Raw genomic sequence first — 25,452 nt, 5'->3', positions numbered from 1 at the left:
CGATATCATGGATCAGGGCCCGTCGCAGCACTTTTTAAATGGCAAGTGTAGCACCAATCTAAACTAATTTGTGTGTATCCACCGTTGAAAGTGTCAGAAAGGGACAACACGGAATGTGGCAAGACAATTTTACAATATACCAAATCTGGCCAGATGATATTAAGCATCATAAAAGTCTCTGTCATTTTGCCCCTTTCCAGATTATCATCATGAAATGTGCAGCATAAGTTTCTATCAATTTCTAAGAGGTCAAAACACAGGGTTGTGTTCAGATTTGTCCGGATTCCAGTTAGTTTGTTTAATGCAGTCCAGAGTTAATTTTAAATGAAGAACTTTAAATCTGTTTTCATGGCCAAACTGGGGTTACAAACCTGCGTTTAATTCATTTTTACTCCTTAACATCGATGTCTCCTGTGGTTCTGGAGGAGGTCTGTCAAGTCTGCATTTTTAGAGACATCACTTTGTTTTTTTTAACTTCGCTTCAGACTACCAATCAACAGAAAAGCCTGATTTACACACTGGGGGAATGGTTTGCAAAAGACATCTGTTTACATGTCAGCCAGGGAGGGTCAGGCAAAAAAATCTAAATATTTTATATAAGCGGAATATTCAGTCAGTTAAAGGACGCCTTCATGAGAAAAAAAAAATCACCTGTTGCAAGCAGTAAAAAGCAGGACTGGATACATCAAGTCACAGTTACGACAACTTAGTGTCGGAGACCTCATGTGACCCGATCGACTGTCTGCGCTGCACAGACCAGGTCACATGTGCGACACTGCTGCTGTTCAGGAGAACGACTGCAGAGTGGTGCATGGTGGGATACATGCGGATACGAATCAATGAGGGGAAAAGTGGGACGCTGTCGGTGACGGCGCTGTCAGACAGTTAGCCAGTCTCCTGGCATGTCGGTCCACTCCACTGGTTTATTTTTACATCTGCTGAGGCCTGACAGCCAGCAGCTGTCGCACAAGCATGACTATATATATATATATATCTGTATGTGTAGCGTGTGCATGTCTGATAGTGTCGCCTCCGTGTGGCCTTGCTGACACAGAGGGAGGAGAGGTCAAAGCAGTCACCTCTATCACTATCGACACACGAGCCCCCTGCCCTTGCAGATGTACGCTGATGTTTGAGCAACCAAAAATCACATGTGTTGTTGATTGCTTTTGCCAGTTACTGTATTTTTCCCCCTTTTTTTAGGTTGTAAAATAAAAAATTCGCAGTGCATCAACACCTGAAGAAAGGCGTGTGTTTAATGTGTATGTGCTGCAGGAGTTCATCCTTGAAATGTCAACAAAACATGTAATTTCCTCATACGTTTGCGTACAGCTGCATGTCATCGCACTCTCTCCAGCACTCAGAAATCTCTCCTCTCTTTGGCCTCGTGATAAGAGTCGAGTCAACAATACGACAGACACTCTGAGAAGAAAACAACAGCTCACAGGCACCACAGCGACTTGATATCAGCTCTGTCAGCAGGACCGTGTGGAATGTACAATCCTTATCAGTTAGACACCAGGCTGTTGTTGTGTTGTGTGTAAGTGAATGTTTGTATGTGTCTCCCTCAACAGTAGCTTCTCTCTGTTGAGAGAAAAACTTGTACTAAAGAGGTCAGAACAATACTACAGGGGGGTAAAACTGAATAATGTCACCTCATACGTGGATTAATGAAACTATAAATGGGAGCTTTGATGTATTTTCTATCACAACATGCACATAATATGTAATTTTACATTGTGATATGCATACATATCACGATATATTATGATACTATGATTCTACAAAGATTAACTAAATGATTAATATAGATAAAATAACCATTATTAAAAACTGTTTTGACCCCTTTAACCTGTCTGGTCTGTAGCTCTCAGCCTAAAGCCCAGCTGTTCCTTCTGAAGATCTTCAAAAGTGGGGAAACTCTGTTTAAATTTGTTAAGGTCTATACCTTACTCTGTTAAGTGCTGTGTGATGACATATATTGTCAACTCCGCTATACAAATAAAGTTGAAAATTGAAATTGAAATTGAAACAAACGTTTATAATTTCATCAGGAGTGCTTCTAATCAAATGCTGCCCAACAAGGAGGACTTTGTTTATTTGTTGGAGTCTGTTTTTAGCTGTGGATTAAATCACATTTTGTGTTCTGGTGGGTATTTCTGGCAGCAGGATGGTGAATGTGGGACTGGGTCAAAGTAAACACGGTGTGTGTTCAAGGTGATAAAAGAGTGCAACAGTGTGGCTCACAGAGGAACAAGACATGTCAGTGTACAACCCCACTGACCTGGTACTCTGACTGTAGCACCCCGGTGCCTGACGAGGCCCCAGAGGGCCCGATCCGAGGTTTCTTGTTAGGGGGCCCCTGGTCCTGACCGTGCTGCAGCCCCCCGCCAGCGGTGGCCCCCGTGGCTCCAGCGGTGCCGTTGGTTTGAGCCGAGCTCTGCTGGGAGGGAGCCTGCTGGGCCGCCGTCTGCTGCTGGTTCTGGGCCTGAGTCTGGCCCGTCGTCTGCTGGTGCTGCTGGGTCTGATTCTGCAGACGGACGCACAACACAACCGACAACAGCTTAACAAAAGTAATTCTTGTTGCTGGGGAAAGTGCGTGAAGTCATTGTGGATACTTGAAATGGTATTTTTATTTGCTCTATTTTTAGCTGTCGGCTATTTTTGTCTGTTTCTGTGACCCAATTTTCTCATTGAAGTGACTGAAATGAACTCGAATTTGGCAAAACACCAGTTTATAATTTAAATAAAACATTACAATACGAGAAAACTCAGTCAAACACAAGAAATGACTCTTCAACTGATGACACAAAGAAGGAAACATGTAGAAACTCACCTCAGAGACACTCCTTCATGTATTTAGACAGCAATGAAGCATCATATTAAATGTGTGTGTTATTCATCGATTGCACAAGTTGTTGCTCCAAGATTCATTTCAGTGATTTGCGTTGTCAGTTCAACGGCTCAATTTGCTCATGTGACTCAGCACAAGAGACTCGTGACATCTGGGTGAAAGTCATTAATTGTATAAAATGAAGTTAGCGGTAGTATCCAGATTACTTTAATATTACTTTTAACAGAGTCAGCATTGAGGGCCACACCTCAGTCACCTCCATACAGTGTGTATTACTTTATTTGGTGATAACATGATTTCAAAATGGTCAAAAAGCTTCAAGTTTAGAGTCAAATTTTTAAACTGTTTTGTGTATGTCTATTGCAGGAATGTCTAGAGTTGATTGTTCAATATCTATAGCGTGGTTTTCCTAGGTGTACTTACTAACTGTACAAAATTAGATATGTTACATTTGTCACACATTTCAAACTTCTCTGTGCACTTTTGGACGTCTAGATTCATGCATGAGGATGCACATAGACATGAGTGACGAGATGCACAGTCCAGCCAGTAGTTTCTAACTGATCAACAACTGGTATCAACCTGCTAACACATGCAGATGTGCAGCAAAGTGCCAACAAAAGCAGTGAAGAGCAACATTACCAGCAAGTAAAGAACTGCTTGTCACGCCCTGTGTAGTTGATAAAATGACACTCTCACGCTTTGGATGTTTTAAAAACATAGCAGCCAGTGACTATAGTTCACTTCATAATACATATACAGTAATTTAGATCTAGCACTAAATGCAAACAATATTGGGTTTGAAATACTTTAACCCTCTGAACCCTAAAACCCTCTGGCGGGTTTGAAAGACATGTTATCTTTCAAAAGAAGTCACCAGAATTACACAATTTCTCTTTGGCAAAAACTGTAAAAACAAAGAGTTCTATCTGATTTTCAACTTTTCTACTGTCCTGAAACTTATTTTGTATGATGTCAGCAAAATTAACGAAATGTGATATTTCATCAAAATTACTTTACACGTCATATTTGAAAATTTGTCAAAAAATGAACCGTTTGCACAAACCAGACCCTGTAGAAATACAAGTTTGGGCACACCAGCTCTCCGATGATTCTGTTTGAACACTGTAATACATGTTCAAACGAGAAAGTGATTACGAAGAAGAATAAGGACACTGACAGCTGCACCCTGCAAGTTGACAGGTTTGATTTGTTAAGTTCCATAAGATATGTCCTCCTAAGTCTGAATCTGTCATTAGTTCACTGCGATTTTAAGGTTGAAACGCTCAATCATGAACATATTAAAGCACCATTTGGACATGTTAACAAGGTAAAAACTTGACTTTCCATTGGAGGGGGGTCTTTAAGAATAGCATTTCAAATGATAAAATAGGTGATCATTGCTCATATGGTTCAATATTTAGCAGCAATGTGTATATATAATGGTCTAGCTCTCTTAACTGTATAAGAGACCAGCAAAGACGCAATTCTGACAAAATTCATTAATATGGCCCTCATCATTCTCTCACTGTTCTAAAATTGAGGGGGAAAAAAAACACCTGGTTAAATTAATGCACTGTGTATTTCAGCATAAATAAACAATATGTTCGATGAGCAAACCTATATGTGCTAAATTTAGATGTGTGCTGCAAATTTCATTTCAGTCCTGCAGAAGGTTCACTTATTTTATTTCCACTGTGGACATAAATTCATTGTGTTTGTTATATTTTGTTTTATCTTCTATTTTTGCTTCTGCCTTTTCCTTGTTGAAGGAACTAAAAACCCAGCCAAGCCTCTCACACGTGTCGTCCTCTGATCGCACTCGGATCGTTTGCTGCTTTCTAGACAGCAACTGTAAATATGATACAGGAGCTACAGCTTCTCAGAAATTACATGGAGACGTCTGTCCCTGCCTCGGTGTGAGCTCTCTCCTTAGATTGCACGACAGACATCTGCTTCTTAAGACAAACGCCTGGCAAAGAATGCACTTTTTCAGCAGCTTTTAATGCCACGATGAAACGCGTTGGGTTCAACATACGACGGTCGGCCTCTTCATTGTACTTTGTTACAGCATGTACAATGTGTCCCTGCCTCTGGCAAAGTCACCGCCGAGTCCCCGTAGTGATTTATTATACTGTAAAAATAACTGAAGGGACAGGGGAGAGCCTGTTTACTCTAATGGGCTGCAGATTTCTAAGAACCGGTTCTGCTGCAGGATTATATACGACGGAATGCAGAAGTGTCCGGGCACATCTGGTCCACTGAGAGGATCAAACTGTCACATAAAACCCTGTAAATCTACGGCACAGCTGAAAAGATGTTTCACAGAAGACAAGCTGTAATTTTAAGAACTTTTTTTTTTTCTTTTTAATTACAGATAACCCGAAGTTTATGATATCATGTTCTGAAGATTTTAATGGCTTCATTTAAGAAGCTAAAGCAGCTTCCATTTTTGGTAATGTAGTGACAAAAGCTGGCAAAGTTAGCCAAACGTGCTGCATCACAGCAACACCAGCAGATTTGAAAAGATATCTTATGTATTCCCACTACAGCAGCCTATAGATCAACCCACCCTGTTATCAGTGTCACGTAGGAAATATAAATCAGAGCTCACAGCGTCTAATGGACTCGGGAAACCCTGCGACCTTTACCTGGAAAGGTGGGTTGACCGCCGCTCTGCTGTGAGATTTGAACCGGCGGCTCGTGTTTGTCCAGCTTGTGTTTTTCTTCCTCTGTGATTCATCTCTCTGGGCAGTAATACAATCTCACTATGACAAGCTTCCAGCCTCACACCGCTGTAGGTTTGGATCACTTCTAATGCAGAAGTGTGGCACAATGAAGCCATAAGCTTCCACACAAACCAAACAAAACTGTAGAGACACATTAATAAGCAGTGTATGCACGTCAGTGCCTGAACAAGGGTTGTTTAATGCTCTGTTGTGTAAGTTCAGGAAATGTGTAATGGCTCCTCTCCAAATCAGAAAAATTAAGTTGAAGGCATGAATGCCAGAGGCGTTCACAAACAGCTGATGTTGACATCCTTCTGCATCTTATTTTACCCCTAAAGCTTATTTATGTCAGGCAATATCTGTCTATTTTATTACTGCTTATGTCAAATACAAGGCAATTAATGTTATTCTGCAAGATTCTGTGTGACTGTATTTCAACATCTGTACCCCAAAATTTGTGACTGCACAAACTGTTTGTACTGCAATCCTGCTTGTCTTAAGGAAACACGAGTAAATTCTTAGTCATCCACACCTTTATGCTCTTTAAATGTTATTTTTGTATAAGTACTACAGAATGAATGCAACTGCACACTGAAACCAGCTCCGATGTGGCCTTCTAGTGCTGACATTTAATAGAGAATGTAACCGTGAAAAAAAAAATCATAAAAGACAATATAATATTATGAATGAGGAGGTATCGAATGGAACGACTATGTGTGGCACTGAATTTAATTTCCTTTATGGGCACTTAATAAAATGACTTCCATGCTGGGACACTGTGTAATTACCTTTTCTGTTTTCTCCTCTGGCTCATCTTCATTAAGAAACTCCCGTTTTGGGTAGGGGATCTGACAGCCAGCAAACACGCTAGAGGAAACCAGATAAAATCGGCGGTTAACGCGTTTCTGCGTCAACATACTGAAACACTCCACTCCACCAACCAAAACACCGGATTGAAAACAGGGAAGCATGATTGAACGTAAAGGGCAAACCCCTCACACTATAAGAGGTAAACTACATTGTTTTTCCTGAATAAAGACAAATGAAAGCCTCCTGTAAAAGTTTACTGAAGCTCACTCAGTGGTTGGTAGAGGGTCTTCCAGGAAGTAGGGGTCCTGCAGCGCCTGTTCTGATGTGATTCTTTTGGTGGGGTCCATGGTGAGGAGTTTCTGCAGCTGAGAGCCGAAAACACACAGTGGTACAAAATATTTATAATCAGGAGGAGACCAGTCACAAAATATGAGTGTAAAAGGTCACAGGAGATGTTAATCTGACAAAATAATCTGAGCACAGATCCACTCAGTAGCTTTTTTTTTTTGCCTGCATCTCAGTCACCATCAGCTGAAGTGTGGTTAAAAGATCTAGAAAAAGTGGACCCATGAAGTTTAAATTTTTCTGTTTTGTGGTTTTATACACCATCACATCAAATTATAAGAGAAACAGCCACTGTGAGGTGACAGTGGAGACTTTTAACTTGTTCATATGTGTTCTCACGATGAATTCAAAGTGCAGGTTTGTAGCCCTTACATACAGCCATTTGAAAAATAAGTACTTCCTATGGAAACTGTTGACTTTTACAGATGTGAACAAGCAAACACTAGATGGTCTTTTGTCACCTGTTAACCCATAGAACAAATATTACCCACCGGCTGTTTTGAAAGGTGTAATATCTTTAAAAACGACCAAATGTATATAATTTCTTAGAGGCAGGAACTTTAAAATCAGGAAGAACTGCTTGATTTTTAAATATCCAACTGTCTTTATATAACTCATTAATGATGTGTTGTTCCACTGTTACACTGCAAAAACATAATAACCTGCATCATGTTACTGATAGTGGAGGGTGACACCACCAAAACTTCCCAATGGGTGACTTAATCACTCCATATGATCTCATGTTTACTCATCTCTGTTTGTTTGTAATAGGAAACTGTGAAAAGATCAGAACTACAAAGTAAGGAGGGATTAAAGGAACCAAAGACATGGGTGAAAGTTTCTCTCAGTAGAATTAGCAGCTAAATATTCCTGAAGCATCAACACTATCTTTAGCGATCTTAACATCAAAAACAACTGAAGTCTGACTATATTCTACATGTCTTATTCAAGATTCTCCAAAAACAAACTCTTTGCTCTAATCAGATTCTATAAAAAGGCACTAAAACAAAAAAAAGCATGTGTTGTACATGTTGATATCTGATTTGTATTATTAGTGTACATCTTTCTTTATGATTTATGGCATTTTAACTTTGTTATATTGCACAAACGACATTTCTGATTTCTGTCTACTTCTAGCTGTAGTTGTTTTGTTTCCACAGAGATGCAGAACTTTATATTGCACTGAAAAAAGGAGTCCACAGTGATTTCACATGTGACAGGAGCAAAAAAAAAAAAAAAAACTCCTGGCGCTCAGAGGGTTAAACCTCTGTCATGTAGGCTGTGCTGTTCTCTTTGTGAGTGAGGTGTGGGTGTCATCACGGGGTCATCTAAAGAGCTCTGTCAGGCCTTCAGAGAAAAGGCTGTGGATGCCAAAGAGTCTGGCAAAGGTTTTTAAAAGAACACAGCACATGATTATCCAACAGCGCTGTGTTTACAAGGTTACTACATGTTTATCCTGCAACTCTCACATACCTCAGAGCTGTTAGTCACAGCGCAGTTCACCACAACGAACGCAGCTCTATCATCTAGTTGTATGTGCATTAGAACCTAACTACAACTTAGAAAAATTATTATTTATTTTCTGATTTGTGCAGATTATCTTTCCACATTATATGTAAGTGTGTCTTTGCATGATGTGGGAGCACAAGAGTTACACTGAAAAGAAAGCAAGCCCCCGATAAATCATGTAATTCTAAGGTGGTTAAAGTTTAAGTTAAGGGTTAGGGTTTGTCAGGTAGTTGTTATGGTAATGGTAAGTTGATGTAATGTCCTCTGAAGTGATGCAAACTTACCAAGAGGAAAACCTTGCTGTCCGGTTTGACTTTATGCTTCTCCATGTATTTGATTAAGCTGCTGTTTGCATACCTGTTGGACGAGAGAACATCATGATGCTACATTTGATGTTGTATTTGTGAGTTTCCGATGATGCTCAGATTATAACGTCCACTCACGTTGTCCTCCTGAAGTCTTTCTGCAGTGTGGGGTACTCTGGCATCTTCCTGATATCTTCCCAGTCTTTGTCTGTGCAACACAAGAGCACACAACCAAGTTTACAAATGCTAAAAATATAAATACATGCAAATATATATACAGTCGTGAACGGAAGTTTACCTACACGTCTACAGACCATGTTTATCATGACAGTCTTGCGTTTCTAATGACTCAGAATTTTCTGTGATGGAATCATTGGAACACATGCATCTTTGATCCAAAGAACAATTGTGGATTTTGTTTTTTTCTTAGATTTATTACAGGTCACCTGAAAGTATGATAAAATCTGATGGGTCAAAAATATACATACAGCAAAGCTATGGTTTGATGAAACATACCTTGGCTAGTTTCACCCCAACTCTGTATATTTGTTAGCCATCCACAAGCTTCTGGTGGTATCTTTGATGTCTCTTCTAGACAGAATTGGTGCAGCTCAACTAAATTTGTTGGTTTCCTGACAGTCTTGTTTTTTCATCACATAGATTTAAGTCAGGACTTTGGGGAGATCAGTTTAAAATGTAATTATAGCCGGATTCAGCCATTTCTGTACCATTTCTGGTGTTTGTTTGGATTTCATTGTCTTGTTGGAAAACCCAACTGTGTCCAAGACCCAACCTGCTGTATGTATAATTTTAACCCAGCAGATTTTGTTATATTTTCAGAAGATCTATAATAATACAGTGAAAGAATCCAAATGCATAATTGTTTTCTGTTACAAAGATGCATGTGTTTCAATCGTTCCATCATAGGAAACTCAGAGTTATAGGAGTCATTTAAAACTCAAGACTGCTATGATAAACACGGTCTTTGCTGGTGTATGTAAACTTTTGCTCACAACTGTAAGTGCTCGTGACAAGAGGTGCGTGATGGTGTTTGAAAAATGACCCGTGCATTCAAAGGGTTAAGTAAACACTCCACAGAATTGGCTGTAAATCCGCTGACATTTGTTTAGCACTTGTGAGAAATATCCCCTTGACACAAAAATGAAATCAGATTGCTGTGAAGTGACGACAATGAAACCACTCGTCATCCACTGAGTGTGACCAACTGTTGTCCGACAGCGAGCCTGTTGACTCTCCCCACGAGTCAAGTTTGTTTGAAATGCAAACCCAAATTTGAAAATCAAAGTTGATTCAGAAAACAGCACGCAAACACAGCTGTGTGCCTTGTCCATGTGTAACTGTGTGTATTGTGTGCAGACCTGCGGGGAAACCCATGACGCTGAATATCCTGTCCAGCTGGTCGTGATGGAAGGGGTTACTGGTCTTGATGTCTTCCTGGCGACAGTGAAAGATGGGCTCCGACGTTAGCAGTTCCGCGAAGATGCAGCCAATCGCCCAAATATCTGATGCATGCACAAGCACACACAGACGCACACAGACACACACAAAGACGGCACTTAGTCTGAGTGTCTTCGGAAACATTACCTACAGTGCATTAATCTTCCTGGATTAAACAAAGGTGACTTTTCAAGTGTGTTAAAAAAACAAATTTCAAATTCAGGCTGTTTACTGTTTTATTATCTGCATTTACAGGAGTTTGACCCACTTCTAAACCAAAAGATTCCTGATCTGATATCTAAAGTAACATTTCACTTCTACTAAAATAACAAGTTTGATAGTTGATTCTGTGTTCTGCTAGAAACAGAATCAGCTTTTTTGGCCAAGCAAGTGAACACACACAGGGAGTGGTGTTTTCTTTGCTCTCAAAGTAAAACACTTGTGCATTCAAACAGGGACAACAGACAGAAAAGAAATGGATGTTTAACTACTATGTACAACTATATACATGTGTGAAAAAGCACGTTTAAAGTGAACCAGCAAAATATGAATTTTTCGTTCGACGTGATTAAAACTGAAGAAAGGAATTAGGTTTCTGTAGGTTTTAAATTACACAAAAAAATGATACTGGTAAATGATGGCACATTATTATTTAAAGCATTTGGGAAATTTTAGATTAGAAAACTGACACCATTCCTTTTCCTGTTTGTGAGATATGAAGCAGCACATTAGCTTAGCACAAACACTTGAAACAGAGGAAAACTGCTAGCTAACAGATAGCTTGGTCACATGGTCATTTTAACACTTTGGTTTTTGTACAGATTAAGGCTGAGATAACCAGCAGCTGCTATATTAAATGGACAGACATGGTAGTCTTATCACTCCTCCTATTTAATGCTAAAACTGTATGTAAAGATAATCTCTCCAAATACCAAACAATTCCTTTTTTTTTTTTATACACCTCACATATTTACACGGTGCATTCAAATACTTCTGGGAATGTTGGTGGTGTGTGCGCACGATCAGGTGCGTTCAACATGTGGGAGCACTAACTGTCAAGTCAAGGGACCAGCTAGTGCACATTTGTGATTTCTCCATGAACCTCAAACTGCTTTATGCATCGTGAATTAATCCCGCAGGTTTGGATTCTCAGAGTAGAGCTCTACTATCACGTCCTGAGGTGTCCGAGGAAGGACACTTGGCACAAACAGTCTAAAATGAACTGCGATGGCACGTGGATGATTTAGCCCACTGTGTGCTCCATCACTATGCAGTTCTTCCACCTGAGAATTTGGGCCACATAAACATAATAATCGCTCTCTACTGACTGTACATGATTTGGCTCCCTGCTGCTTCTTCCTCATCCCCATAATAAAATTCACGTCCAAACCACCTTTTTAATATGTCACTGAATTGATTTTATTCATTTGATTGTTATTACTGTTTTTCAATCAAAATTTTTCATTGATTTTATTATTGTTATTATTATCATTGTTATTATTTTCAAAATAATAGTAAGAATAACAATATTAAACTGTCTTTTTTATTTATAGATTTTATTATTAAATAGATTTATTATTTGTCTATTGATTTTAACATTTTAATATAGTTTATCTGTCGCATCACTTTTTATTTTATATATTTTGTAATTCTGAATTTTGACTTATCCTGCCATAATTGCTTCCTTATTGTATTTACATATTCAGTCCTCGCTTTTAGGGAGTCCTTAATTTAATTTTTTTGTTACTTTTTCCCTTTTTTCCTGGAAGGCATTTTTTAAGTGAAATTGCTATATAAATACAGTTCGATTGATTGAAGGATCACCGTTTTGACACAGTTTAGGAGATCCAGCGCTCATTGCAGATGCTGCTTGACAGGATTGCATAACAAGACTTCTAGGGAGTGTTACAACAGTGTTGCTGAAGACTTGGAAGCACTGAATTGCTTTATGAGGACAATACTTAGACGTGGATTGCAACCAACTTCAAACATGGCACAGTTTTTGATCACACCTCATGGAGATAATCACTAACAGAATGGATGTCTGGGACACTTGGCGAGAGCTAACAGAAAGACTGTGGCGACAAACTTACAGTGTTGTCTCATGTTGCATGTCTGATAAATATAGATGTGTAGACACATCCGCTTCCCACTGATGAAAGCCAGGGATCATATGAGCACTTACACCTTATCAGGCACTGATGTGCATTCATATACACACTGAGCCCTTCAAGGACACTGAGACGCTCATTATGCTGCTAAACTCTCAGCTACTCATGTCCACTAACACAAACCAGCTCCAAACATACAAACAACAGGGGATCAAAGTCCAGTTTCAGTGCTGAAAGTTTAATGTTCATAGCTGTTTAGCACACACACGAGGGTTTTCTTAACACGTGACTCACCGATAGCTTTGGTGTAGTGTCGGGCCCCCAGCAGCAGCTCAGGGGCCCTGTACCAGAATGTCACCACCACCGGGTCGAGGTCTGCCAGCGGCTTGAGGGGAGAGTTGAAGAGTCTGGCGAAACCCATGTCAGCTACAGGACGTGTGTGGAGAAGATAGATGCAGTTAGCAAACAAAGGCATTATCAGAGAGCGATATGGATGGATGAAGGCTGGCCGCGGTCCAAGGCTGCTGTCAGGGCCACAGGCTGCTCTCATGTAGCACCTCAGGTCAAAGCTGAATATGCCTACAACTGTTAAAGCTGCACAAGTCATGTTTTTTTATAAAACACATCTGTCCTATTTCAAATGAAAAGAAAAGAAAGTCCTCCCTAAAAGAGATCCCAAAACAGGTCCCTGTAATCGCCCAAATGACATTCTGGGATCGTATTTATCAAGAATCACACTTCAGACTTTTATGGTTCCTACTCAGGAGTGAAAATGCTCTCTGCTACAAGTGCCATGTTTATCAAGAGACTCACCCCTTTTTTTAGCAACACTTTTAAGAGCAGCTCTAAACTGAAACAAACTTTGCCGTATTCTACTATCAGATTAAACTTTTTCCTAAAGGTCATTTTATTTGTCCCTTTTCAAAAATAATTTCTGGTATTATAACTTTGTCATACTTAACAAAAGACATAAGTTCTCTTTAATTCTAGCCATGGTTGTGTTGCTTCCATAAAGGTGCAAGACTGAATAAAAACCCGGCAAAGGCAAAAAAAAAAACGCCTGGAAACTGCTGAGAGTTCAGAGGTTAAATCTAAAGTGAAAGTGACTCATTTAGAAACAGCGAAACTTTTATAACATATATAATCATGAGCGTAAAAAATAGTGAAACAAACATTTAGCCCCATAGAACAGTTAAGATATATGAGTGAACAACTATGAATTTGCTCTTACTGGAGCAGCGCTGTGGAGTTACGCTAATTCAGTCCAGTGAAAGCTTCACCAGCACCAGTTGTGGAGAGTCCAGTCGCACTGGAATAATAACTCAGTCCTATTACTGGGAGCACGGGGTTTAAAAATAGACTCCAGCATTGCAGCATTACCCTTCAACAGTCCCCTGGCCAGCTGCCTTATGTAACAGCGCTGATCTGAGCTCCCCGTCAACCTCTCAGGCACAAGGTTAAACGCTGTGGCTCCCGGACACTCAAGCGAGTCAACGGCCTCATTGATCCGCCGTCATAATGATACCAGCAACTGCAAGCTGTATAACTTACAAATCCGCATACTGCATCAAGCGTTTCATAGAATAATCTTTTCAAATCTACTTACCGATTTTAACTCTTCCCCGTTCAGGACCTTCCCCCATCACCAGGATGTTCGCTGGTTTCTGTGGGAGACAGAGGCAGAGAAATATCAGATATCGCCTCTAATGCAACAAAAATACACAATTGTACTACATATGTGTATGTGTTTCTCTTTTCAAAATTGTGTTCAGTGGCCTGTATCAGCTGCCCTGTTGGTTATTGATCCACGTGGCCACGTGGTCGCGTCAATCAGTCGTTTTGTGAGTGCGCACTTAAAACTCGACACACAAGAAAGGGGTCAAACGCACTCAAGAACCTGAAAATAAGCTTAAGGGAATAAAAGATGTGCTACCCCACTGACCTACATAAAAATGACACTTTTGAAAGCGGGGATGGTGTAATAGAGTCCAGTGTGCTTTGTTTATCCGAAAGCCAAACGCTGCAGCACTGGTTCTTTGCCGGGTTAGTGGAACGAGGGAAGTGATGTCAAAACACTGACATAAGAACACCTCATGAGGTTAGCTGGTGGCGTACGGAGGGTTCTTCTCTAAAATCAGCTGCCTGGTGCTGCTGGGAATAAGGCTGAAGTGAGAAGTAAGAATTACCAAAACAGTAACACTGCAGGTCATAAAACCAAAACAATGGACACTGAATTACTCCATACAAAGGACCAGAACTCAAGAATGACAAGAATTTTTTGTGCTTTTGTAACTAACAGTGGCCTCTGTCACATTAAACACAGTTGTAATCCTTTTAAATAATTAAAAAAAACACTAAGACAACTTTAAAGCAGCAGAAGAAGTCCATTTAAATGTGTTTTAGCAAACATAATAAATATTTGCCTTTTTAAACATCCTGCAGGCATGAAGTAGAATTAGCATTCCTTTGGAACAGTGCCTCTGGCCACTTGACCAATATTTACTTTTGTTTTTACTCAGGTTTGCTCTCCACTAACTCCTGAGGGAAATATTTGGCTCCGTTACTGCTAAGATGCTTTGCTAAGTTCACCAGCTAGTCAAGAACACTGTTTGGTGCTGGGCAGATAGCATACAATGACTTTAGAAGATATTTTGGGGTTTTTCTTGCTGAAAAGAGCAGCATGCTGCAACAAAAAAGCACCTTAAAGTTATGAGAACCAAATCAAAAAGCTAAAGGATGGTAATATAACGCACACAGCTGAGGGGAGGTAAAGAGAAACACGGGAATTTTCTGTGGGTTTGTCACGACATGTGAACCCTTTCACATCATAGTCATTTCATACATGTTGAGATAAACACTGATTCGTGCAGCTTTAAAGCTAAAGGTCATTTTCTGCCTTCTTTGAGGTGGTGCAGCAAAAACATCCGCATACGTACTGTCACATCATGAAACAAATGAGCAATCAGTTGCCTATTTACACATCCAGCACAAATAAAGCAACATTAGCATTCATTTGGAGTCATGCTTCTGGCTACTTGGTCAATGTAAAGCCCAATATTTACTTTGTTTTAGCTCCAGTTTGTTCTCCACAACTCCTGAGGGAAACCTCTGGATGAACTGCTGCTAAAAAGCTTCATCTATGTGCACAGGTGGTCGCTAACTTTGTCTAACGTTTGGTGCTGAACAGGTAGCTTTGACAAGATGCAACAAACTAAAAAACACAACGCGGGCAGACGTATTATCACAAATAGCAAACAGTCGCCTATTTACACATCCAGAACAAATGAAGCAGCATTTATTTGATGTTGAGTCTCTGGCCACTTGACTAATCTAAAGCCAATATTTACTTTGTTTGTAGCTCAGGTTGGTTCTCCACCAATGGAAATGTCTGGCTCATTAGCTGCTAAAATGCTGCACTATCTCAAACAGCGAGCAGCTAAAATGGTAGTGTTCATTGTAGAACCAATTCAAACTGAACTATTTTTCAAAGAAAAAACGGACTATATTCTCTAATTTTCTCCTCTTCTATGACAGTAAACTGAATATTTGAGGGTTGTGGACTAAACAAGATATTTGAAGACAACATTGTGGACATTTTTTCATCAGTTTCTCACATTTTATACACCAAACTGAGAAAATAATCAACAGAATAATTAACAATAAAAATAATATTTAGTTAGTTTAACCCTAATACACTGGGTTTGTCAGAGCATGTTGGTTCAAACGGGCAAACAGTTGAAAATTAGACGGATCAGAGAGTCAGGAGGCCACAAAACAACAAGAGAACTGCAGAGTTAGCCGTTCACCACTGTGTACAACACCTGTCACATTAAATGTAATCATTGGATCCATTGTTGCAATAAGGAATATTAATGACTGCAGCTTTCCCACAGTGAAATATTGTCATTGGTGTTTCTTATTGGGAAAGAAATGTGCAGCATGAGGGTGTGGGGTGCAGATTCACCACACAAGTCATAAAGAGGACAACATGGACACAAACACTTTATGACTGATGTGTTTTTAACTCACTGCTCTTCCAGGCAATCAACAATTCCACATGTAATTTGTGGTTATAAGTACTGTGTTGTTATTCACGAAATTACCCAGAAATACGAAACAAACAGACACACTGCAGAGCATTTAAATCAGAGGGCTAAATGTCACCAGGCCTATGTTTTTGAAGTTTACAGTCGCCTTCTCGTGCAGCAGGATGCAGTATCTGCTTGTTGTCAAACAGTCTGTTGAATCTCCCTGGGTGTCTGTGCGAATGTGAACCCTCTGGCTCGGCGGTCTCAGATCTGCCTGGCAAACACGTCTTGTTGCCATAGAAACAGCGCTAATAAGGAGGTCTATTATTCACGCCCACAACACGACACGCCACGATCGGCAAATACAAAGACAACCGCCCTTTTAAAAGGCCCGAGGAGTTCAGGCTCACCAGTTCCTCTTTCAAATTCTAAACAGACCTAACTGAATTAATATGCCCGGCCTGAACATATTCATTTTGGCTGTTTCGAAAACAGTCATTACCTCTTGAATGCCCTGTAAAAGACCTGAGTGACTGTCAGTGCCTCTTCAAAAAAAATAATGCAAAAATGAGCACGCAGCAAAACAACTGAGGAAGAGAAGTTAATGTTTCTAATGAAGAATAAAATGACGTGAAATCGGACAAAAGCGATTTAATAAAACTAAAACATTGTGTTAACAGAAGTAAAATACAATATGTGTTTAAGACGTGATTGAGAATAGAACAGAATAGAAATACTTTATTAATCCCTGAGGGGGAATTTGGTTATTACAGCACAAAGAGTAAAGTTACCACCACCATAAATACTGATAAATAGGCAAAAATAAACAATAAGAAAATATATAATGCATACTAAGTATAGTAATTAGTGAAGTATGCCCCTAGTTGTGCTTCACGCCCCAAAATCGACACTTCCTCTGGAATTCATCCAGTGAAATTAATCAGTTACAGTTGGTTAGTTTCATAAATGGATCAGGAGCCAAGGGAAAATAAACACTCTCCATCCCACTGAGGACTGGTAAACTCATCCCTTAGAGACATGGCCCTCTTTTACAAAACCATCTTCATCTTTGTCTCAAAAACTAGGCCGGTTCATGAGCCAGAGGCACATTTATACAACAGAATGGGCCAGTTGATAAACAGGGAGTCCGACAAGCAAAAGGTCACAACCAAACCAAGTGTCGAGGTAATAAACTCCAAACTATGTACTCTGAAGGCAGTAAGACACTTGGTCTAATATAGTACTTTGGAAGTTTGTTTAGTCAAAATTGCAATCAAAACAAGTTAAAAAAAAAGAAAAGAAAAAAAAGCTGGGACCACACCTGCCAGAACAGGCATCACATCGTAAAATTGTAATTGTTGTCTGCATAACCTTCTTCTTAAAAAGACATGGCATCTTTTAAAAACTGCCAAAGTTACAACATTCAATTTAGCCTGAAACTTTGAAGACAGGAGAATTTGTATCATTTTCAACTTTTTAATGGTCCTTAAAGTAATCATCTGTAATATGCGGCTCCATCTGGAAAATTAACCAAATACAAGCTTCATCAAACTCACTTTATTCTACACGACTCATTTAAAAGTTTGCCAAAAATCAGCCAGTTTCCATTAAAAATAAAAAACAAAAAAAAAATGTCAGTGCATCTGAAAAGCCATGACTAACAATCACATGACACAAATTCAGTGACTTTTCGTTTGAACTGCAGGCAGACCAGAGAGGGACAAGTATGGAGAAAAGTGTGAATGATTGGGAGGAAAATAAAAACATACTTGATCAATAAATTAAATGCAGCACAAATGGTTTGCAGAGGAGCAAGTGGTTGGAAGATACATTCCACATGGTGCAACATCTTTCTAGGTTTGATGTGCAGAGCAGTGTGAAAAAAAATGTTTGAACAATGTTAACACAATCTCTATAGAATGCAGAGCCACCAATTATTTTTCCAGAATTGGTAACACTTGTGGACACTTGGGAAAATGTTGTACACGTTGATTCCACGTTCTTTTCGTCTTCCATTTAAAATAATAAATGTCATGTTTGCCAAAGTTGTTGTAGAAATGTCGCAAATGCTGGTTTTGAAATATTTTCAAAGCACTTGTCAAATGCTGGCGAGCTTTGCCTTAACTACTGTATTAAAAGTAATTAGTTTATATGTCAAATTTTGTCAGTATTGTAGCATACCACTGCAAAAAAAAGGCTAGAAATATGAAATTCCACAGGGTGATGCACTTTCTTTAAACATATATGCAACTGACTTTTCCTCACTGTGGCATGATTTTCTGAACCTTTCTAACTTTAAAGATCATGTTCACGTGTAGCGCTCTGTCTTATTTAGAAGACATTTTTTATGAATACATGCAGTTCAGGGCCTGTTTACTTGCTCTTAAACCTTATTTCAGCTCCATTTTTTCTGGAGTATGACTACCTTCACCCTGCCTTCGCCCTAAGTCGGCTGGGATAGGCTCCAGCCCCCCCGAGATCCTAGTGAGGATTAAGCGGTGTATAGATAATGGATGGATGGATGGATGACTACGTTCACAATACCCACAATTTGTGCACAGTATACAAATGCATGTTTTCTCCTGTAGCCTGTTTGATATAGTTCAAAGTAATCCTGGTGCATCTTTGGATAACCTGCAAAAACTAGATTTTGACAGATGGCTCACTTGGGTCTTGATGAAGTTCTACCTCAACTCTGTTGCTGTTTGTTTGTGGCGATAAAGCCAATCAAAACAACCGTGTGACTGTGTGACATTTTAGAGGCTGAACTACGATTGAGACAGCTACATGTGCTAGCTCACAAACATCCGTAATTACGGCTGCTGTGTGGATCCAGCACATGCCTCTCGAAGTTTAAAACATCAAGGACTACTGCTGTGCTGACCACATGATTGGCTCATTGGTCTGTGGGATCCAATCATTTCAGCTCCTTCGGTCAGTATTTATAAAATCCAGACGAACATGAAGTGGAAAACAACACGAGCTGACACACAAGCGCTGTAATAGTTTCTACGAAGAACCGTCATGTTTGTTTTCTCCTGGTCTCTTCTACATGCTGTAACTCATGTTCATGTTTCAGTCCACAGAGTAAAAAGCATCGAGTTTTGTCGATTTCTCAGCAAATAACTTATTTGGTCCATATGATATCAAGTTTGTTTGTTCGTAAGAAGGTATGAAACAGCAGGTTGAATAGACCAAAAGTAAAATGCGACAAAGGATCAAATGAACCAAACTGCATGTGTGAAAAGTCTTTTGCATTTTCTTTCATTAAAAGCAGCAGCTAAATATCCATCAACCATCAACACTGTCTTTAACCCTCAGAACTCCACAAAGTTTCTGGGTGATTTTTTTTCACACTTTTACTCACTGTGGGCTCATTTTCACTGCAATATAAAGTCCTGCACCTCTATGGAAAAAGAACAAACATAGCTAGAAGCAGACAGAACTACAACATGTGTTCTGTGCAGTATAACAAAGTTACATTAATATAAACATACAAAAGGAAGTTGACTTTCTTGATCATTTAATTTGCAAATGAAAAAAAAGGGAACCAACATGTACAATATTTTCCCAAGTGTTAACACATGGAAACAATATTGGGAGAAAATGGTGGCTCTACATATTGTAGATATTTTGCTACTTACATTTTCCTTTTTTCCCCCCCGATACTTGTCTCATATCTGTTGTGTGTAAACACTGCCCGTAGTTCAGCCAAACATTCCTGACACATTTGTCATCTGGTTGTTGGTTGCAGCTGATTCAATAAAGGTGACTCAGGTTTAAAGGTGAGGTCATGCCAGGTAGCGCATAATTTTTTGCTTTTTACAGAACCGTGTAGCTATAAACAGACTTTTTTTTTTCAATTTGTTTAAATGATGCATGTAGAATTAAGTAAATCTGATAAATTGTTCTTTTGTGAAAGATCACAATTTTAAGCTTAACTCTGGTTAATTTTTACGATGGGAACCGCACAATATACATTACTAGTTCGAGAATTGTCGGAAAGCTCAAAATCTGACAGTTTTTTTTTTCTGTTTTTACAGTTTCTGGCTCAGATAATTGGTCAATTTTGGCTTGTTTTTTTTAAAGTATATAACATTCTCAGTGGGTTTTGGGGTCCAGAAGGTTAAACAAATGGTGAAAGAAACCCATAATGACCTCAATTATGGAAGCGACACATATAATTACTACTGTCAGTATAAAGAAACAAGGCGAAAGCTGTTAGAAATGGCTTGAGATGACTTTAGTCAGCCACTTCACTGGGCATATTATTGCATATCCATATAAGCTAAATGGAAAAAGCAAAGTCAGGACTGAAATGTTCAGGATGTTTTTTAGTAAAATACTATTGTTTATTCCTTTGCAATTTAGCCTCTGAAGTTTAAAAACAAACAACTATCAGTACACTGATGCATCACCGAATAGCAATGCTGTTATTACATTCCTCACATAGTTTATAACTGCCAGCATTACATGAACATGCACACACGGCAGAGTGCACGCAGGATACTCTGCTACAACTGATGACCTTCAGTAGTATCCCAACCAGCCTGTCCTGCTACAGTCCACAGAGGTGTGCATGCTTTTTGCTCTGGCCTGCAGAGCTGCTAAGTCAGCATCTTGACTCAGCGAGCCATGCAGGGCGGTGGGCTCGGTGCTAGCAAGGAGCGCTTACATAACGCTGGAGGGGGGAGGGTGGGGAAGGCACGCCAAGCCCCTCTGCTGTGGGGGTGGGACGGCAAGGGAAGGAGCTGGAGGAGTGGCAGGACGAGTAAATGGGGGATGGGGCGCTATGCAGTGGTGCAATGCAAAGCACATGCCTGATTCCAGAGAGCATGCTACACAACCAGAACAAACACTCGGTTACATAACGGCAGAAGTGCTGCAGCTATGAAGGATGTGCTGGTGGAAGTGATATTCTCCACGATTAAACAAACAGCGGATTACACGTCTGTTGTGTTGCTCCTCTGATGGCGAGACTTGCAGATTTCACACAAACTTTGAAAAGCAGCATTCGGGCTGTTGTGCATGTTTGGTATGAGCAGCCATTTTTATCTGTTATTACTCACACCTGCACAGAACTCAACAATGTGACCAAGAACAAAAATAAGGGATGAATTAAAACAAGTGAGATTTTTTTTTTTTTGGATTGGGCCGGCAGCCACAATGGCAGGAAGCCCCGTGAGACAGCAAAATAGCAGCACTAACAGCCGTACATCAGCGCTGGGCCAGATAGTTTGACAATGGAGGGTTTCATGAGGCTGCAGTGAAACAAGGTTTGAAGGGCCGGAAGTGCTGGAGAGCAGATAAGAGCGCCGTGACCTTCAGGGAGCGAAAACAACCACAAGGCTACTGTGGGAGAATTTATGTTTCTCATTTTTATTGCTGCGTCACTTTTTTTTGTTATCACTGCGGTTAAGATTTCAAGAAACTTACAAAAACTCGGTGCTGTTATACCACTGACAATGTTCTGATGACATTTTCCAGACTCACTGTCACAGCTTTACTGTTATTACTGTTACACATTTGTCCCACCGTTTGCCAGCTGCTACAGGGATTGAAAAGGAGATCCATTTCTTTGGATCGTGGTGCACCGAGCTGAGCTGTGGGACTACTGAAGCCATGCTGGCATGATGCGAGTGCTTTTCCACAGCAGTGACGTGATGGAGGTGCGCCGCTTCACACAGACTGCAGCAAAGCCTGTCATTTGGAGCTCTCTGTCTAACATCTCACGGCTCGCTCCGCTTCTTGCCGCAATATTTCAAACCCAGCAAACGCTGATAAAAACGTCCATATCTTGTTGTGCAGGCCTCCTTTGCCTGAGGAATGGCAATAAAGCTGCGCTAACCCTGTAACAAATAAACAAATAATCGTGGAAAGCTGTTATTATGAAGCAGCAGCAGGAAATGTTTGGTTTCAATCAGCAGTAATTTAACTCTGCTCTGAAGGGGCTGCGACAATTACTCAATTAGTCTATTAGTCAACAGAAAATAATCAGCAAACGTATTAAAAGTCTCCAAATTGTTTTACTTATTTGTTGAAGAAAATATTTTCAGCTTGCGGCTTTTCTAATGTGACAAATCGTCGTTTTTCTTGTCATATGACAGTAAATTAATTGTGTTCATCATTTACAGTATTAACTAATTGATATAGAAAAAAATCACAAGACACTGGAAATAATCATTAGTCTCATTCCTTTTATAATCTGAGCTGTCAAATTAAGCAGAAAGTACAGACACGAACGGTTGAGAGAAACTTGAGCCAAGTTTCAGTATAAGTGTCAAGTGAATCTGAAACCAACTTTTGAACAATAAATGAAGAAGACGTTTCCATTAACTGCTTCGGTGCGAATGAACTGGGCTGAGCAGTGTCAGCAGAAGGTTATGGTATCAGCTACGTTACACATGATTGTAATGAACAGAATAGATTGTTCTTTGCCAACCACCAGAAAACCTTGAACAAGAAAAAAAAAACTAAAACTTTAGCCATCTACTAAAGAAAAAAGGAGAGGAATCTTCAGGGATTGTTTCCAATTCAATTAAAGGCGTAATTATTGTTAGGTGGTCAAAAACAGAAGATCAGTCATGTCAACTAAATGTTCACGACATCAGAACCTCCTTGAAAAGATGTTTTTATTATCCATCATGCACATGAACTGTTTTTCAGAAGAGTCAAAAACCACCTCAAGTCAGCATGGACACTTCTTTGCAAAATTGTTTTCTCAAAATTTGCTGTTTCCATTAACTTTCCCTTATCCAGTACCTCAAAATGTGCGTAAAAACACACTAAAGATGCAGTTAAAAGCTGCAAAGTCCAAAGAGCTGAACACTGAAGAACTATTCACCTGCACATACAGTGAGATCACCATGGGTTGGTTGTATCGTGCACTATGGTCAGAGGGTGAAGCCAAACCAGGGCTACAGTTCCTCTTCCACCTGTTTTCCCAACCGTTCACTTAAGCTATTTAATTTCTATGTGTTCTGTGATGTGGAGACATGTAACGCTGAAGACGTCAGTGGACTGTCTACAGTAAAAACACAGATAGGAACCATAACATGACTGTTTATTTGAAAACACAGTTGAAATCACTTCATTATCTTCTTTTCACTTATATGCTGACGTTTCCACAGCAGCCATGTGTGACTTTTTGTCATTTCAAATGTTCATCCTCTCAGTTTCAAAAGAAACATTGTATCTGAAACTGTATAATCAGTAGGAAGGCTAAAAGGGAATAAAAAGGAGGAATTAAGGTCAGCAAATTAACCAGCACCAACTCTGATATTCAATTTTATGGTCTTTTGATGAAATGTGCTCCTGGCTAGCGCACATGGGAACATTTTTGGTTTTATAATAAGTGACAATCTTTGGTTTTATGGCTGTTAAGCATCAACACAAGTTATTTGCCTCAGTTAACTCTGGTAAAATGTGACTTTTTTCTGTCAGTCATGTCAGTTGTCCACAGATTAAGACAGTTGAGTCCAAAGGTGGTGGTATTCTGTGCCACAGCTAGCACCTAAAAAATGTTCTTGCGTAAGTGTTATCGATGTGAAACATTAGTCTGGAGGCTCGGAAACGTCACTGAGAGCAGCGCGAGATTAATTTTTACAGCGGGAAGTACAAAGCGCCGCACCCTGAAGGCATTCGCCTCGCTTTCTGACGTCAGAATCTGCGAATGATCTGCTCGACTCACCATCTGAATCCCTCAAAGCTGAGAGTCGCCACACTTTTAAGTGATTAACTGTCATTTCAGGTCAGCAACAGACCGACTAAACAAATACACTGAATCAAATAGGCTCACTAATTGATAAATACTGGCACCTTTTAACCATTTAATGCCCTGCAGAAGAACCAGAAAGAAGAGTGGAGGGTTGTTCTCAGTCACTACAGAGTGGTCCCTGATCCCTGAAGGTTTACATAATGTGGTGTCCAGCCACCACATGACCACCAAGGATTGCTGGGTGATTATGCAAGAGTGGATGATGGGATTCAAGGAAGGCCTGAACTGTGCGACAGCTCTGCCTTTTAACCTCTGAACCTGAGTTACAATCAAATGCTTAGCTAACTCTCACTCAGATTTAATAATCTCAGTCATTCATTCTCTTCTGCAGCACTCTCTGGAAGTAGCCTGACGTCAAAGCAGTGATGGTAGTAATCAAATCAAAGTTCTGGCCCTGTAATCTGATGTGTTTGGTTAATTATACTTTCTTTCCTCCGCAAGCAAAGGCCCAAATGGTCCTGGCGAGGAGCGACAGCTGCAGGCGGAGATAGAGGCGGCAGAGCCACACTTACAGATGGGCTGTGGGAGTTTACAGTCAGATATGAGACACAGAGAAAGGAAATTGTTCCAGATCCGTCTTTTTTCTTTATATCTCAAATGTGACAGATCGGTTTTCTAAGAAGCTGCATGGCATCACATTGATTTGGTTCTGCTCTTTGATACTCCAACAAGAGTAACTAGTGTAACGCACATGTTGTAATGCACCAGATTGTCAGACGCTGAGGTGTGTTTAGGGTAATGTAGGTGCCAGGGTTTGAAAAAGAAGAAAAATTATGTGCAATATTTTTTTATTTCTGCTGCACTGACCACAATTTCACACCGACTTGTGTAATACTCACAGTGGTCCAGAGTGCAAAATGCATTCCTTTCACAATAAAGGCCGTAAAACTATATTATAAAATAAATAAATAAACACAAATTTAGTAATAAATAAATATATGAAATAAAATAAATAAGCAAAAAAAGGCAAAATGTGGCAGCAAGGGTGCCAGAAAAAACACATAAAAAAGTTTTCTTTTTAATATATTAATTTAAATGAATACTTTAATGTAAAAATAAATAAATAAATAAAATTGGGGAGAAATTGTCAAATATCTATAAAATAAATGCATTGTTAGTTGATTAAAATGATGTAAAACAGTTAAATTTTTTGGTCACAGACTTTGCAAGAACCAATTACTATTTGAAGAGAAACTGATTTTGTATGTAGACAATTTAGGACTCTTGTTTTTAACAGTAAACAGATGAAATAATACACTATTTCCATGTTTTTTTTTTTGGTACTATATAAAAAATTATTAACTATTTCAATCTTGAATATGTGTTTTTTTTTTTTTGCTGATTCAAACAGGGGGCTGCAAGGTGGTGCATTTGGCAGCACTGTTGCCTCGCAGCAAGAAGGTCACCGTGATCTTTCTGTGTGGAGTTTGCATGTTCTCCCCGTGCAGCGTGGGTTCTCTCTGGGTTCTCCAGCTTCCTCCCACAATCTAAAAACATGTTGACGTTAATTGGTGATTCTAAATTGT

At 39.6% G+C, this 25,452-nt stretch overlaps 1 protein-coding gene across 1 annotated transcript in view; it reads right to left on the bottom strand.

Moving 5' to 3' along the window:
• LOC103371529 (cyclin-dependent kinase 19-like) overlaps nt 1-25,452 on the bottom strand; it is a 58,884-nt gene that overhangs the window by 10,934 nt on the left and 22,498 nt on the right. The window contains exons 4-11 of the mRNA XM_008300883.1: nt 13,728-13,785; nt 12,416-12,547; nt 9,932-10,075; nt 8,691-8,760; nt 8,532-8,604; nt 6,661-6,758; nt 6,372-6,450; nt 2,285-2,530 (exon numbers count right to left, since the gene is read on the bottom strand). Coding sequence (XP_008299105.1) covers nt 2,285-2,530; nt 6,372-6,450; nt 6,661-6,758; nt 8,532-8,604; nt 8,691-8,760; nt 9,932-10,075; nt 12,416-12,547; nt 13,728-13,785 — 900 coding nt within the window. The remainder of the gene's footprint in view (nt 1-2,284; nt 2,531-6,371; nt 6,451-6,660; nt 6,759-8,531; nt 8,605-8,690; nt 8,761-9,931; nt 10,076-12,415; nt 12,548-13,727; nt 13,786-25,452) is intronic.

Source organism: Stegastes partitus, unplaced genomic scaffold (genome assembly GCF_000690725.1).
Source record: "Stegastes partitus isolate 25-593 unplaced genomic scaffold, Stegastes_partitus-1.0.2 Scaffold1603, whole genome shotgun sequence".
In the NCBI taxonomy this organism is placed as follows: Eukaryota; Metazoa; Chordata; class Actinopteri; family Pomacentridae; genus Stegastes; species Stegastes partitus.
This window is presented reverse-complemented; position numbering and strand designations above follow the sequence as displayed.